At 59.2% G+C, this 15,683-nt stretch overlaps 3 protein-coding genes across 7 annotated transcripts; 1 reads left to right on the plus strand and 2 right to left on the minus strand.

Annotated features, from left to right (window-relative positions):
* Window positions 1-43: 43 nt before the first annotated feature.
* Window positions 44-4,660, minus strand: IUM83_18026 (the record flags this gene model as incomplete). 5 transcript variants are annotated; one of them, XM_067943002.1, is made up of 6 exons in its annotated part: window positions 44-1,099; window positions 1,176-1,280; window positions 1,358-1,888; window positions 2,440-2,520; window positions 2,603-3,045; window positions 3,520-4,660. In XM_067943002.1, 6 exons carry the CDS (start codon window positions 4,658-4,660, stop codon window positions 44-46), a joined length of 3,357 nt encoding a protein of 1,118 aa, XP_067780734.1. The 5 variants fall into 5 exon arrangements, with proteins under 5 accessions (XP_067780734.1, XP_067780731.1, XP_067780735.1 ...); XM_067943001.1 differs by lacking the exons at window positions 2,440-2,520; window positions 2,603-3,045; window positions 3,520-4,660 and having other exon boundaries at window positions 1,358-1,882; XM_067943004.1 differs by lacking the exons at window positions 44-1,099; window positions 1,176-1,280; window positions 1,358-1,888 and having other exon boundaries at window positions 2,293-2,520.
* A 4,011-nt stretch (window positions 4,661-8,671) lies between these two features.
* Window positions 8,672-10,189, plus strand: IUM83_18027 (CAP-Gly domain-containing linker protein 1; the record flags this gene model as incomplete). Its single annotated transcript, XM_067943006.1, has 1 exon — window positions 8,672-10,189. One exon carries the CDS (start codon window positions 8,672-8,674, stop codon window positions 10,187-10,189), a length of 1,518 nt encoding a protein of 505 aa, XP_067780730.1.
* A 3,687-nt stretch (window positions 10,190-13,876) lies between these two features.
* Window positions 13,877-15,554, minus strand: IUM83_18028 (ATP-dependent RNA helicase eIF4A; the record flags this gene model as incomplete). The annotated part of the gene is made up of 2 exons (XM_067943007.1): window positions 13,877-13,912; window positions 14,007-15,554. 2 exons carry the CDS (start codon window positions 15,552-15,554, stop codon window positions 13,877-13,879), a joined length of 1,584 nt encoding a protein of 527 aa, XP_067780764.1.
* Between the last annotated feature and the right edge of the window lie 129 nt (window positions 15,555-15,683).

A 15,683-nucleotide genomic window follows, 5' to 3' on the forward strand; every position in this document is an offset into this window, starting at 1 on the left:
CACTTACTCAACGCCAACACTCGCGCGGCCCACAACAAGCGGCCTATGCCACGAAGGATGTGGGCTCGACGCCCACGCCGCCGCAGTGCTGATGCACCAGCTTGGCGAACTGCAGAGCGAGGGCGTCGGCGTCCTGCTGGGTGTCCGCCTCGGCGTACACGCGCACGGCGTCCTCGGTGCCCGACGCGCGCACGAACGCGCGGCCGCGCTTGTTGGCGTACTCCTGCAGCGCCGCGTCCAGCGCAGCGCGCAGACTCTCCGGGGCCAACACCTTGGTGTCGTCCTCCTCGTCCGACTTGATCACGCTGCGATCCGCGATCTTCACCTTGGTCTGGCGGCTCGGCAGGTCGTTGTAGATAGCGTCCCAGTCGCTGATGTTCCAGTTCTTCTGGACGAGCAGCGCCTCCACGAAGAGCAGGTCGCACATGGCGTCGCCCGTAGCCTGGTTCACGAGCTGCGAGGCGGCCAGCAGCTGCGAGAGCGCCAACTTCTTGCGCTCATCGTGCAGCGTGTTCTCCCACTTGTGCAGCTTGTCCATGAGGGCGTCCTTGAAGACCACCGTGCCGTGGCCGTTGGCCTCGAAGTACACGGCCATGTCGAACTGCGTCGCCTTCTCGTGGCAGTACTTGACGCCGGTCTTCGCCTGCGCCACACGGACGCCCTGCGACTGCAGGTACTGGGTGGCCGCACCGTTAGCGTACGCAGTCATCACGCAGCCGAACGTCACGCCCTCCTGGTCGAGCTCCAGCGCGCGCAGCTTGTCGGCCAGGAACTCGGCGAACAGGCAAGCAATCTTGTTGCCGTCCAGCAGGTGCCACGTGCTCTCGTCGTCGAAGTAGTGGAACACCACGCGGTCGCCGTCGCCGTCCATGCTGCAGTAGCGTCTGCCGCGGTCGCTCTCACGGGTCATATTCGCGGGCGGCTGGCGCGACTTCTCGACGTGCTCGGCGCCGCACTGAAGGTTCAGCTCGCCATCGCTGGGGGTGTTGACGATCTCCAGCCGAAGCGAGTCGCCCAGGTCCTTGGCGAGCTTCGCGACCTGCAGAGCGCCGACACCGTGGGCGCAGTCCACGTACAGCGGCGATCGGGTCTCGAGGCGCTGCGACGGCAGACAAGCAACGCCACGTCAGTCCGCAGCAACAACAACTCTCACCAGATAGCATCTTCCTTCTCACCTTGGAGTCGTGCGTGGCCGTGAGCTGCTTGAAGGCGTCGCTCAGCATGTTGTAGTAGCCAACCTCGGAGGCCCAGTCGCCCTTGTTGTACTGCTCATAGTTCCACTACACAAACAACGCCACACAGCAGCAGCTACAGCATTAGTCCCCACCAGTGCCCAACACACAGCGACGCCCCGTACCATGCGCACGAGGTGGTGCAGCTGCGGGGTCGTCTGCAGCCCGAAGTCCAGCACGTTGCCGCCGACCACGAGCGCGCCCTCGCGCGCGAGCTCCGCCAGGTGCTCGCTGGAAGGGCGCGTGTCCTTGGCGATGAAGACGTTGCCCGTCTGGTCCAGGTCGATCTTCTCGGCGGCCACGACGGCGTCCAGCACCTCCACGACCTTGTCCTGCGGCGCGTTGGCCAGCTGCACGGCGTACTTCTCCCAGCGCTGGTTCAGCATGTCGCCCTTGGGGTCGATGATCTTGAGCCCGTTGTCGCTGGCCGCGTTGTGCGACGCCGTGATCATCACGCCCACGATCTTGCCCGCGCTCTTGGAGCGCAGCACCGCCAGCATGCCCATGCGGTGGCACGTGGACACCAGCAGGCCCGCGTCCTCGCGGAAGCCCGCCGTGCCGTAGCGCAGCTCGCGCGCGCCCAGGCCCTCGGCACGCGGGTACTTGGCGGTCTCCTCGGCCACGCGCGGGGTCTTGTCCAGCACGCTCATGTCTGTCTGCGGTGGTCGGTCTTCTACCTACGGCGCTAGTGCGAATGTGTCAGGAATGAAGCCGCGGCCCCGATCACGACCAAGACATGGGGCGAACGCCGGTCGCCACGGACGCGGATTGGTCAGAAATTATGATACAGCACGGCGATTGGTAGAAAAGAGACCTAGCGATGATACGACGAACTTTTGCAATAGAGACGACTGTCGTTGAACGAAGGTCGTTCGTCCACATCGACAATGCCATGAGCACGAGCGAGCTGAGCCGAAGCGGAGTCGTTGGCTGCGTTGCTACCGAATAAACTTTATAATGGCGCGGGGGCGGGTGGGCGTGCTGTCGACTGATAAATACTCTCCTATGCCTTCGGGCATCGCTGCCTGTGTTGTGTGCGCGGGGCCTTCCACGGCGCGCTCTACTGGGTGTGCTGGCTGGCCGCCTTCTGCGAGGGCAGCGGCGGCGCGCTGGAAAACTGGTGCGGATCAGCCATCCCCTCGTGCGCTGACACGAGGATATCGTCGATGGTCTGCACGGCGTTTTCCACGTTCTGGAACGCGCCAACGAGGTAGTGCAGCTGGCGCAGCAGCACCAGCAGCGCCGCGTCCGTCGCTTGCTTGGCGGCTTCCAGTCGCGTCTTGAGTGCCTGCAATCGCAGCAAAAAGAGCGCAATCAGTTATCGATGCACGCAAGCAGTGTCGAGTGGTAACAGTACATCGCAAACTTACCATCGTGCGTCGATACTGCGCCAAACGACTGGATCGACATGCTGGGCAGGGTGTTGGCTCGCCCGTCACGTCGTCGACTCCCCAGTCACCGCACCCGCTGGACCCAGCTGAGCATCGTCCGCCCAAATAATACGCTTGGAGCGTGTCGAACTCGTCAGCGTTGAACGGCAGCTTGGCGATGTCGGAGATGACTTTGCGGACATGAACCTCCATGGTACTTTCGTAGCGTGGGCTCTTGAGCGACAGTCGCTTCTCGCAAGACCCACCTGAGCGCGGGAAGCGACCCATAGATCCACGCGATGGGATCCGAATTACGCGCGGCGGCCGGTTGGTACTCGTCTTGGATGGAGAGCTGCCCCCGCTGCCACCTGCTGAGCTGGATGCCCCATTGCCCGGACCATTGTGGGGAGGGGGGAGCAGTCCAAGCAATGCATTTGCACTTCCTGAACCCGAGCCACCACTCCCACCTCCGTTGGCGCTACTAATACTACCCGACGACGATCCGGCCTTGAGGTTACCCTCAAGTTTCTGGAACTTGGGATGCTGTACCACCGGCGACGAGCTCTCGCCAGCATCGCTGTCTGCACCTGAATCTGCTCCTGATGTCGTTGACCTATCTGCTGCTGCGTTTCCTGCGTCCTCCGTCGGCTTCCGCTTGTGGCTGGGTGGAATACCCGACGCGGTGGCTTGTGCGGCGACACGTGCATCGTGCAGTCCCTTTAGCACTAATTCGTTGCGAGTAAGTGTATCTGATTCTCTCCTGCCCTCAGTGGAGCTAGAGGGCGCGGGCACCGCAACCACAAGACTCAAATCTACACCTGTTAGCTTGAATAGCACCGAGTGCACATTGGCGTTGATGGCGCCCACGATGCAGGATGCGGCGTAGTTGTTCGCACCCTTGGTCGCTAGGGACGCACCGTTGAGGCTCGGATGCTGGTTCTTTTTCATGTATTGAGTGCTCGCCCAATCGTGACCATCCACAAGCAGGCACAGCAACGCGCGGCTACGAGCCAACCCCACCACGCTGAGCTCGCGCAGCCCCAACAAGGACATGTGGGTGTAGCTCAAGTCCAGCACGCGCAGTTCCGCATTCTGGGCCAGCAGCGCTCCGAATGCGCTAGCGCCCACGTCCCCCAGCGGGTTGTGATCCAGGTACAAGTTCTGCAGTCGATTGGTTCCGCACAAAGATCGAGCTAAGGCGATTGCTCCTTCCTGATCCACGCCGTTCTTCCCGAGCTCCAGCGTCGACAGCGCTACGTGGCCCGTCGCAAAAGCCGAGGCCAAATGGCGCACGCCCGCGCTCCCACCTTTGTTCTGTCCCAGCGTCAGCTCCTCCAGCGACTTGTTCTGCGTAAGGGCGGCGGCCAGACTCTGCATTCCCGCGGCGCCGATGCCATTCGTCCCCAAATACAGCGCTCTGAGCGCCGTGTTGCCCGCGATTCCGTCTGCCAGGAAGCGGGCGCCTTCCTCGCCGATGTTGTTGCCGCTGAGGTGCAGGCTGCGCAGGTGCGTGTTCTTGGTCAGCGCCTGGGCCAGCGCGCGCGCGCCCGCGGGCCCGATCTCGTTGCCCGAGAGATACAAGCTCTCGAGCGACGCGTTGGTCTCGAGCGCCTCGGCGAGCTGCGCCGCGCCCTTGTCCGTGAGGCGGTTGAAGCCGAGGTCTAGCGTGCGCAGCTTGGCCGCGCCGTGGGCCAGCACGTCGCCCAGCAGCCGCGTGCAGGCGTCGCCCAGCGAGAAGCCGCCGAGCTTGAGCACGCTGTAGGGCGCCAGGTCTTTGCGCACGCGCGCGCTCACGGCCTCCCAGTCGGTGGCGGCCTTGGCGGCGGCGTCCACGTCCCGGTAGTATCTTCGGATGTGGTTGTGGATGAGCTCGCGCGACGGGCAGGCGTCGGGCTGCGCGGCCGCGTCGTCGTCCGGCGCGCTGGCGTTGGCGGCGGCGGGCGGCGGCTTGTTCTCCGAGTCGTCGCTGCTGCTGCTGGCGCTGAGGCTGGCGGCCTTGCGCTGCGCCCGGAACTCACGCTCGCTGTACTTGAAGCGCGCGCTCACGTCTCGCATCATCCGGAGGCGAGCGGGCGGCGCGCGGCGGCTGCGGCGGCGGTCTGTACGCGCGAGGCTGCGGTGTGCGTGCGTGTGTGTGTGGTCGTTCGGATCCGCCCGCGCGCGGAAGGCGGAGCAAGAGGCGGCGGCGTCACTCGTCGCTAATGGCGCGAGTGTGAGAGTGCGGCGGCGTTGGCCACGGCTGGAGCTGAAAGGGGAAGGGCTGCGCGATACAGAAACCAAGAGCTGCGAAAAAAGAATGGAGCGTGCGCCCATTGGCGCAAAAGAACCGCGCGCCGACCAATCCCCGTGCGCTTACGCATACAGGCGCGAAAGCGCCAAGGCCGCCGCCGCAGCAGCTGAAGACTGACAGCTTTGGTCACCGGCGATGTATGTGTGCGTGTGCGGCGGGCGGGGGCGAGCGCTTCCCAGCGAAGAAGGAGGTGCGCAGTTGTGCATGGACCCGTAAAATTATAGGTACGTTTGTCCAGCATAAGGACATGTTTTGGGTCGCTTGTCATCTTGGGATTTGTATGTCACTTAAAGTTGTAGCGCCGCTGCTGCGCGCTTCGGCTTTAGTGGCCGGTTCCGCGTGGCCCTGCCCTTGACTGCTTTTCGAACGCGGTGGCGGCGAGAGGGCGGTACGAGTCTTCGCCGAGCAAGCCTGCTCCAGCAGCAGGGCGGGGCGACGAGCATCGCGCAGGTCTGCTGCCTGGCTGGGCTGTCTTGCTGGCGCTGGCGACCGCCCGACCGTCGGCCCATTTTCGGGGTGCAAATTTGCGGGCTGCCTCTGCCGAGCGGCGCCCGCGCGCACGTGGTGCGGGCCGCCCAGCTGCCCAGGGCAGAACGAGGCGCACCGAAGTCACGGCAGCAGCACCAACAGCAGGCGGCGCGCTCCCCACTTGGCTCGCGTGGTGCTTGGAGCGCAGCACTTGTTAAACGGAACTGGACTCTTGCGCGTGTCGTTTTCCGATGCCGCCGGACTCCCCCGCGTTGGCAAACTCCACGAGACTGGAGATCACGCGAGGTTGAGTCCAGCGCGAGCGCACTGCTGCTGCCGGCGCTGCAGGCCGGCAGCGATGAATACAAGCGGCGGCATCGCGTGAGTCAACTTCAGAAGCGAGCCTGAAGAGGGATAGGGCGGCAAATCGCGCCGACGTTGCAAACGGGTTTGTCTGTAAACGAACCGCTGCAGCTGGGCGATATGCGTGTTAGGCCATTTGACTCGAGTCTTCTGCGGAAAGGAGCCCCGCCAGCAGCAGCAGAACTGGTTTACCCTGCCTGCGCGGCTCTCGCTCCGAGCTGGAGCTCTCCCTTCACTGAAAGGCCTTCAGTCGCGGACCGCGACATCTTGCGGCGGAGCGACAGCTCCCGCTCCGACTGCTGACCCGGAGCCCGGTGCCCAATCCCTGTCGCACACCAGCAGCTCCCTCCGGCTCGGCCGGATGAGTGGGTCGCCTCGACTGTCGAGGCCGGCAGTGCTGCAAGGACCTTCAGTCTCCGCAGGCTGCGGCTTTCTGTTTCCCTCGGCGGCGGCCAAGCACTTCAGCCGCCGCGTTGCAGTCCGCGTTTCGTCATGTCGGACGAGTCGTCGACAATTCAGGCAAACTCAGACGGAGATGCGCACTTTTTGAAGCAGAGACGGTCCCAGCAAGTTATCAACAAATTGTTTTGCTGAGAACAAACGCCAAGGTCGTATCGGTATCGATAGCCCTTCAGCTTGGGCTCAAGTGGTTTGACCATGTTGCTGCTACTGCAGCCACCGCGCAGTTTAGCCCGGCGCCCACCACCGCAACGGCGTCGCGACCGGTCCGCTTGATTCATTAATCTCTTTCGCGTCCGCAAGATCGCACTCGGGCATTGCTCGGCGGTATCTTTTTGTCCGCTTCGGCGAGAGAAGCGAATTCGTCCGCGTCCACGCACGAGACCGGAGTGCACCACTTGATTCACGCCGATCCCAAGCAGCATCGACTGTCTTTCTCGAACGCTTCGTCACTTGGATGAGCGGTTCTCTTTAGCGGCGTAAGCCGCCGGGATGGCCCATCGTTTGCTGGCGCAGGTCCGCGACGAGCGAGCCGCAAGCGACCAAGCAGAAAACAGAAAGCGCGCGGGGTGTTAACGATCTACAGCGCGACGAAGGCAGAGACCGCGAACATTGCAAAGCTCGAGATGCGGCCACCCGTGTCTATCCTGCACCGCGGGCTCGCGCTTCTGTTTGCGGCGGCGGCAGCGGTCGAAGTTCGTGTTGTAGCCTCGATGCGGGTGTAGTTCTACGAATTGCAAACCGCAAGGGTCCACTTTGGACATGGGTCCACTTTGGACATTGCCTACACGCTAGCTTACTTTTCCTCTTGTTGCTCTTGCTTGCAGCTCTACACGCATCTATTCTGCCACTGTGCGACGAACCAAACAAGCACATTCGCCAGCGATGTTCGGTTCTGTCTAGGAACCGTTGGTACAACGACACTGGCAGCGCCATCGTCACACCAACTATATTTCAGATATTCGGTGATATCGTGGCGCTTGCCAAGTTAAAGAGCAACTAGCTACGGTGTTCGCTACCAGTGCAGTGTTTGCTGGCAGGCTATGATTTGTCATTTGACGGGCATGGTTGTGCCAGACTGTAGGTTTGGAGAAGTACACCATTGCGAACCGAGTATTCTTTTTCGCTATTCAGAGGCTCGCTCAGCGCTGTGTTCTGTTGGTTATGGCAGTGGCGACCACGCTCAAGGCGAGGTGCGCTGGCACCAAATACAGGAAAAGAAACAATAATAAGGAAACAAATGGGTCAAAACCGGGCTCCAATAATTCAAATGTTCGTCCAATAGTTATTTTCAGAGATACGAAATTGCTCGCCCAGCATATATTCAATTATTGCCGTTTCAAACCCATTTTTTCTATCGCATTTTCAAAAAAATAATCCGACTCGACATTTCTAAAAGAGGGAATTTGCGATATTCGAAATCAAGTCCGAAATATGTGATTTCGGACTTTATCAATTAAGGGCGCCCGAAATTGGGTCGGGTACAACCCATTCCCGAAATTAACTTGACGAGTGTCTCAAACAGGCGGACAGAAGATCGCGCCATAAATCTTTCTGGATCCGGAAGAAACTGTTTTGCATACTTCCGTCGATATACAAATTTGTGCGTAGTATGTAAAATTTGTGCGTAGTGCGCATAAATATGGAAAAGTTTTAGAATGTGTGTTCTTCTAAAGCAGTACAATAATTGTACTGTAAATAAATAGTTTTAACTGGGACTCCAACATTTGACTTTGTCCAATAATTCTTTAAATTAATATGAAACAATTTCTCAGAGTATATTCAATTATTGATTTCAAACCCAATTTTCTTTTATCGCATTTTTAAAAAATATAATCCGCCTTGAAGGGGAGTTTGTAATTTGGTCATTTGCAATTTGGTCAGGTATTTGACTGGGAATTTGCAATTGGGTCAGTCAGGGTTTTCGAAACTTGGAATTACATCTTCCTAAATTAGAATAACTAACCTGCAGCCATGCAAGCGATGTCCATCCACCACTCCACAACATATTTTCGCTTCCAGATCAGGAGTCCTAGTCATGTAGGACGCATACGAAGATGTGGAGCTAGCCGTTTGCATATGCGCGATACTGCGTTGTTCACGGGTTTGCTCACAATGAGCTTATTGATAAGCCCTCAAATCGACGCGACTTCTTAACAAGTAGTCTGCTCATCACATGCCGAGTGTTTCTTCCATGTTGCGCACACGGATCTACGCCAGTGGCTGATGGTGCAGATGAGGTTTCCGGTAGCTCCATGACTTCTATGCTATATGGTGTGGAGTGGTGGGTTGCATGCATGGCTGCAGGCAACATGGCTGCAGGTTAGCTATTCTAATTTTAGGAGTGCCATAATTCCAAATTTCGAAAGTCCTGACTGACCCAATTGCAAATTCCCCTTTCTAAAAACTCAGACTCGGACACACCATCCACACGCTGGGCTTGAAGCCACCGTCGGCGGCAGCGTTCCCCTCGCGAGGCAGCGGCGGCGATGAGCAAGGAGGCGCTGGTGACGTCGCTGGCGCGCGAGATGGACCGCGTGGCGCGCAACGCCGAGAACTGGCAGGAGCGCATGGCGGCGCTGGGCGAGATGCAGCGCGCCTTCGAGCAGCTGGAGCGCGACCCGCCCGCGGGCACCGTGGCCGCCAGCCTGAGCACGGAGGTGTGGAAGACGCTGCGGCCGCTCAAGGGCATGGTGCAGGACCTGCGCTCGCAGATCGTCAAGGAGGTCTGCGCGCTGCTCACGACCGTGTCGCGCGTGACGCGGGACGCCATGGCCCCGTTCCTGCGCGACGTGCTGCCCACGCTCGTGGAGGTGCGCGGCAGCGGCAACAAGGTCTGCGGCACGTACTGCGGCGAGTGCCTGGAGGCCGTGGTCACGCAGACGGTGGTCAAGGGCGCCACGCTGCGGCTCTTCGTGGACATCCTGCTCGAGAGCAAGAACAAGCTCATCCGGCTGTGCTGCATCTCGTGTCTGCGCCGCGCGCTGGTGACGTGGAGCCCCGTGATGGACAAGAGCGACGTCCAGCAGCTCGAGAAGGGGCTGCAGCACGCGCTGTACGACGCCAGCTCCTCCTGCCGCGCGCAGGCGCACGAGCTGTTCCTGGCCTTCCACACGCTCTTCCCCAAGCGCGCGCTGGTCGTCATGAGCATGGTCGACTACAAAATCCAGAAGCGCCTCGAGGCGCTCGTGTCCTCGGACGTGGCCGAGTCCGTGCGGGGCGCGGGCTCGGCGTCGAACGCCAGTGTGGACGACAACGTGGCGCCGGTGCAGCAGGTGCAGGCGCTGGCGGGGCTCAACTTGGACGTCGGAGACCGCGTCTGCATCCCGGACAAGGAGCTCTTCGGCTTCGTGCGGTTTCTGGGCGAAATTCTGGGCGTCAAAGGAGTGTGGGTGGGCATCGAGCTGGACGAGGCGTACGGCAAGAATGACGGCAGTGTTAAGGGGCGCTACTACTTCCGCTGCAAGCCGAAGCATGGCGTTTTCGCCCGCCCACACCAGGTGTTCCTTACCATGTCGGGCGCTAAGCTGCACGAACACCAGTTACAACAGCAGCAGCAGATTCAAGACGGCCTGGGCGATAGTTTCGACCAAAGGGGTGCTGCTAGTGCAGCAGAGCTCGGAGACGAAGCGAACGAGGGAATTCAACCGCCGTTGACACCGGAGGGGACTGCGTCATCTTTCCCTAGCACCCCGCCGCCAGCGCCTGCGCCTTCTTCATCGTTGAACTTGCCGGCTCCGACCGATACGCCGGAGCCCTCTAAGCTCAGCCTCGTGCTGAGCCGAGCCTCCGTGGCTCACCGACGGTACCTGAACCGCCTACTTATCCACATCCGCGCGGAGTTGGAGGAGCACGAGCGTTTTGAGAATTACGGAGCAACCGCTAGCTCGGCTGATGCAGTCCAGTACTTGCAGCAACTTCAAAACAGCGCGCAGGACAAGATCGTTCTCTCCGATGAGTTTATCCAGCAGATCATTCAGGCGCAGCAAGCCGCGCGAGAGTCATAAAGAAGTAAAAAAAACTAGTAGCAACTCGCATCAGTACAAAAATCTGGAGATGGCTGGGGGTGTCCTAGTCTGACCAGGCTGTCGTTGATGAAATTCTCCAGGTGAGGCGGTGATGATGCTGTACAGCTCCAAAACTTTTTGTTGAGTATTACACCGTTGTATTTCGCTCTGAAGTCACGTGGGGGAAGGACGGGCGATCCAACGGGCTCGGATACTTCGCGTCTGACGGCTCAGGGTCGACGAAGCTATCTGTCGACTTGTCTAACCGTTCATCTCTCGAGGCCTTGCCGTGTCTGTCATTATCGTCGCTCTCTAGAAAGCTTCGTGAAGCAAACGATAGGCGTCGGTCGTAACTTCCATCGAGCATCGTTCCTCGCCCATTTGAAGCCCACGATGATACGCTAGCGGAGGCGGGGTCACTCAACATTGTCCCCCCTCGCGGGTTGCTACTCGATAGCCAACCGTCATCGCTCAAAAATGTGGTCCCGCGCTCGGACCACCAGAAGCTTGCACTGCCATAGCCGTCCTCACTCATTTGGGTTGGATTGCTTTCTTCACTTGACACTGATGCCACCGATGCGGACGATGCGGGCAATAGCATCGAACCCGTGGTGGAACTTGCAGCACGAACGAGTAGTGAGCGATGCTTCCCGTCGCCCTTCTTTTTGCTTTTCCTTGATGTCGTGGTCATGCCTGGGTACAGACCAGTTTCCTGGAAAATGGTTTGCTTTTCTCGCTCAATGGCAAGTCGCGCCTCGGCCACAACTTCTGAAACATGCTTATCAATAAATTTCTTCGCCGCAGAAGCCTTCAGCTCTTCAAGCAACCGCTGGTCACTTTGAGCTGATCCACCGACTTCAGTAGCTGATGCTTCCAGATCGTCCCTGCTGCTACTCACGCTGCTGCCGCTAGCAGTGCGCCTATGCTTCTTAACGTTTTGTAGCTGGGCATGTGCATCTGATAGGAGCTTCTTCTGACCGATTCGCTTTGCAAGCCAGTCCTGTGCTTCACCCCGCGCCTCCTGTGCAACAAGTGTCAGGGTTGCCCGCTCTTCTTCTCGCAGATATTCCAGTGTCATTGGTGACAGCGTTGGCGGCCGTGGAAGCGCTCTAAGATATTGAGCCGTCTCCAAAGGCACCGACTCAGGAGGTGGGCGTGGGACGGTGATCCGAAGTGGTGGCGGCACTCGCGATTCTGTTGTGTGCGTCGAGGTATCCAAGGGTGTGTACTCACTGGAGAACGACTTGTACGGAGGCATCCGCTCACCGCTAGCAGAAGTTGAATACAGCGGAGGTGGTCTCTGCTGCTGTCGGCTGTCATCTCCCAGTGCTATCTCCATATTGGAGGCAATAGTAACCGGTCGACGATCCCCAGACGGGCTGTCGACGTCAACCCCACTTCGCTCTCTTCTCCACACCTCCATCAACCTAGACCGTGCATCACGAGGGCTGACGCCCCACTGATCGGCCACGTCCGAATGGGCCGAGTGCTCGAGCTCAGGGTCGTCCAATAAGCACGCGAGTAACTCGGGATCGCGCACATCAAAGTGCACCGCGAGTTGTAGCAGCCCAACACGAGCACGCGGCATCAGTGCTCTTGTCCGTGCGCCTCCACGCACAAGTGCACGAAATGCCGCGGAATTCTCCGACTCCAGGGCCAGCATCAAGGGATTGTGCGGGCACGAATTCACCAGCGAAATAGCACTTGGTCTTGCTTCACTATGCGAAAAAAAATCACTCGACTCGTTGTCTCCTTCGTCTTCATACGCGTTGCCTTCCGTCCAGAGATTTAAATCTTGGCTGAATCGCAGAAACAGCTCGATGAAAGTTTCACCACACTCCTCGCGCAGAGCAATGTGAAGTGGGGCTAGACCAGCATTGTTCCAGTTTCCGGCGTCGACACGTTCCTGGAGAAGCAATTCCACGACAAGACCCATATCAGCACTATGGGGCCACGCACTTGCTACATGAAGCGCCGAATCGCCTAATAAATTCGTCATCTCTAAAAGCTGAGCGCAAATTGGTCTTACAGCTGGGCTTCGCACTTGAAGCTCACGGGAAGCGTACAACACCAACAGGGCGTTTTCAGCCGCACCTGCAGCTAATGCAGCATGCAACGGCGTCTCTGCACGAGGACCCATTGGACGTACGAGTACCTGAGCTGCCGCACTAGCATCGGAGTTCAATAAAAATGCCAACAGTAATCGAAGCAACGTCGAAGAAGAGGGGCCACCGGATGCCGCCACGTGAAGCGGAGAGCCTGCCGTCAGCTCATCGTCCTTGCAGACTTTTGGTGGGGTGGATTTCGACGGAGTTGCAGTTGTCGGTAGATGAACAACCAAAGGTAGTGTCGATAGAGACACAGAGGTGGGCATCGTACCACCACCTACGACTTCGGTCACTGCAGACTTGACGCTGAGCTGAAGAATTCTCACGACAAGCGCTTGGATCCCTCGGAGGAGAAACATACAGATATCTCTATCTTCCTTGCTCTTTGCATCATCTTCATTCATAGAAAACGACGTTGTTTTGTTTCCGTCTCGGCGAGATGCTTCTCGTTTCAGTTGCTTCCAGTCCCCTTCACTTCGGGATTTCGCGCGATCACGTGTCCAGGTAGACGGGAACGAGTTTGAACTCGCTGATCGGGCTTTCTTTTGGACACTACAATTTTTACCTGCGGCATCCGTGCTTCCACCAGAATTGCGTCTGGAAACGCCCGAGTTGTTGAATTTCCCACTGACACTAGCACCAGCTCTGGTACTCGCTCCCAGCCATGAACTTATCTGCACCAGCAGAGGAAGGAGCCGCGCGGGGTACAACTGCCGTTGACTATCTTTGTCTTGACTAATGCAGTCAAGGAAAAGAGCTGCCAGTTCGAGTTGTCCAGCTTGGAAGGCCAGCATCACCACAGGTCGTCCTGTTTCACCGTCGACCCACCAATTCTTACTTCCAGCTTGGTTTTGCCTCTTTTGGTATTGCTCTACGAGTGCTGCAGCTAGAGCGTACAAGCCGTAGCGGACTGCGAGTGCCAGCGGCGACGCACCTCGCGTATCAACCGCATAAATATCCGCTTTATGAGCAATCAAAGCTGCTGCCGCGAGCTCCATCCCTGACTTGATGGCAATATGAAGAGCACTGTCATCATCGCCAATGACCTCTTTCCCTTCCACATCCTCCTCGTTTCCACTTTCCCGCTTCTCCACAAATGCGTGATTCCATTTGCAACCCGAACCAGAAGGAGAGGCACCAGAAGCGAGCAGCAGCGCGACGACTTCTTGTTGACCGCTCTTGAGTGCTAATGACAAGGGCGTGTCGTTGCTCCCACGGCGACCAGCTCGCCCATCAAGGCCTCCAGTTGGTGCTGAGTGACGGTATACTTGAATAAGTCGCGCTATTAGGGCCACGGGCGCTCGTACTTGGATTGCAAGATGCAGCGCCGTGTTCCCAAAAGCATCATATGACCGCGGATCTACCGCACCTCCTGCCACCAAGGCATCTACAACACGCCATTGTCGCGCAACGAGCGCAATATGCACTACAGGTTCACCACGTGCGTCGCATTGATGTACTGCCTGGGCATTGGTCGAGAGTGCTGCTTCCACAAGCATCAGCGCCACGGACTCTTTGCCCGCCTTTATGGCTATGTGAAGTGCCGTGTCGCCTGCCGCGTTGACATGATCCAGGCAGGTTACCAGTTGCCGACTCGACGATCTGCCTTGGGTTCCTGAGGAACCACCAGTTCCCGTCACAACGAGTAGTTGCTTAACCCCCTCGAGATCACCAAGCCAGCAAAAATACATAAGCAAATTCCATCGAACCCCGTCATCTGCTTGCACTTCACAACACTGAAACGTGGCACTTTCGTCGCCATCGCTTTCAACCTTGTCGAGAAGGAGCAGCCTCTTTCGCAATCGCCGTCGTTGATGGTGCTCCTCACTCTTCTCCTTCTTTTCGCTCGACGGAGATGTAAAAACCACCTGGGTCGCGTAGTCCCAATACAGGAGGCTGCACGGGTCTGCACCAGCATTAAGTAGCACGGCAATCATACTCTCGAAGCTGGGCACACGAGGGTCTTGCAAGAACGCGAGTTGCAATGCTGTCACCATTCCCCGCGGCGGCTGCTTAACCTGACTGCGTCTTCGCGACGTATCTTTCCCGTCTTTGGGTAGTGAGACACGAGGGATGCGCATGCGAACGTTCACCTTGGCACCAGCAGCGATATATCGACGCATTTTGGTCATTGATGGCAGACGGTCTCGCCGAGAAAGTTCAAGGTAGAGCGCGAAGGTGGCAACATGATTCCTGATTGACACGAGCGCATCGGACGCCTCGCCTCCACCGAGAATAAGAGTCTTGATGTCTTGGCTGGCAGAGCCAGAAGGGTTGCTGTGGCTGTTCGAGGACGGCGCGAGCGTCGACTGAAACTTGAGCGTCAGGGCCGCCTTACGAGCCGAAGCTGACTCGCCATCACTTACATGCGCGAGCTGCAACGACACCAGATCCTGCAGATCGTACATCTTGGTGTTAGCTGCTGCCCCTGCAGTTGTGACCGCCGGCGAGGACGCCGAACTGGAGCCGTCACCTCCACGACTGCTTGTGCCGGTCGCAGAAGCACCAGATCCAGAAGTCGACGAGTGCCCGTGGCGGAAACTCCTGGAGGTCAGGCTGCGCTTGTGTATCTCCAGCACGCCCCAGCGCAGCAGCAGGTGGCGCGCGCGCCAGCGTCCGAGCCAGCTCTTCGACTTCTTCATCACTTCGGCCTTGAACTCGCGCACCACCGGAGCGGCAGCCGCAGTGGCCGCGTCCTCGGAGCCGTTGTCACTGCCGCCGCCAGTCGCGCCCGGGACGAACGTGGCGATGCTGGGACGGCGCTCCGGCTTGGGCTCAACGCAGGGCTCGAGCGGGAACGGATCTTTCGCAACAAGCCTCGTGCTGCCGTACTGGCGCACCAGCACGCGCCTCAAGGCGTCGAACGTGACGGCCACCACGTCGTCATCGGCGCGGCCGCCCTCCTCGTCCTGCTGCTGCTGCTGCTGCGGCTCTGCGTGCGTCCTGTCGCCGTCCTTCTTCTTGGCCAGCGACGCGCACAGCGCCGAGAAGGCCGCGGGCTGCTGCTCGTACTGCGGGAAGTAGAGCCCCAGGAAGTCGCGCAGCTCGGCGCGGCGCCATCTGGTCTCTCTGCTGTCGGCGGGTCTGCTGCTGCCGCCGCCGCCGCTGCTGTGGGCGAGCGCCGCCGCCTCGAACGTGTTGCGCAGAGCCTCCAGCAAGGCGTCTTGGAAGCTGCGCGTCGGCGGCTGCGCCAGCTCCTCGCGCGCCTGCAGCAGCTGCGCGTGCGCCGTCGCGAGCGCCTTGTCGAGCGCCGCCATGGGCTGCGAGGCGGGGGCGGCTAGAGGCCGCAGCTACAGGCACGCAGGCAGCGGTCGCAGCAGTCGGGGAGCATGAACCCGACGGCAAATGATTGCACAGGGGGATTTTATAGGGTATAAGCCGTTGGA

This window comes from Phytophthora cinnamomi, assembly GCF_018691715.1.
Source record: "Phytophthora cinnamomi strain GKB4 chromosome Unknown Contig125, whole genome shotgun sequence".
NCBI lineage: Eukaryota > Oomycota > Peronosporomycetes > Peronosporales > Peronosporaceae > Phytophthora > Phytophthora cinnamomi.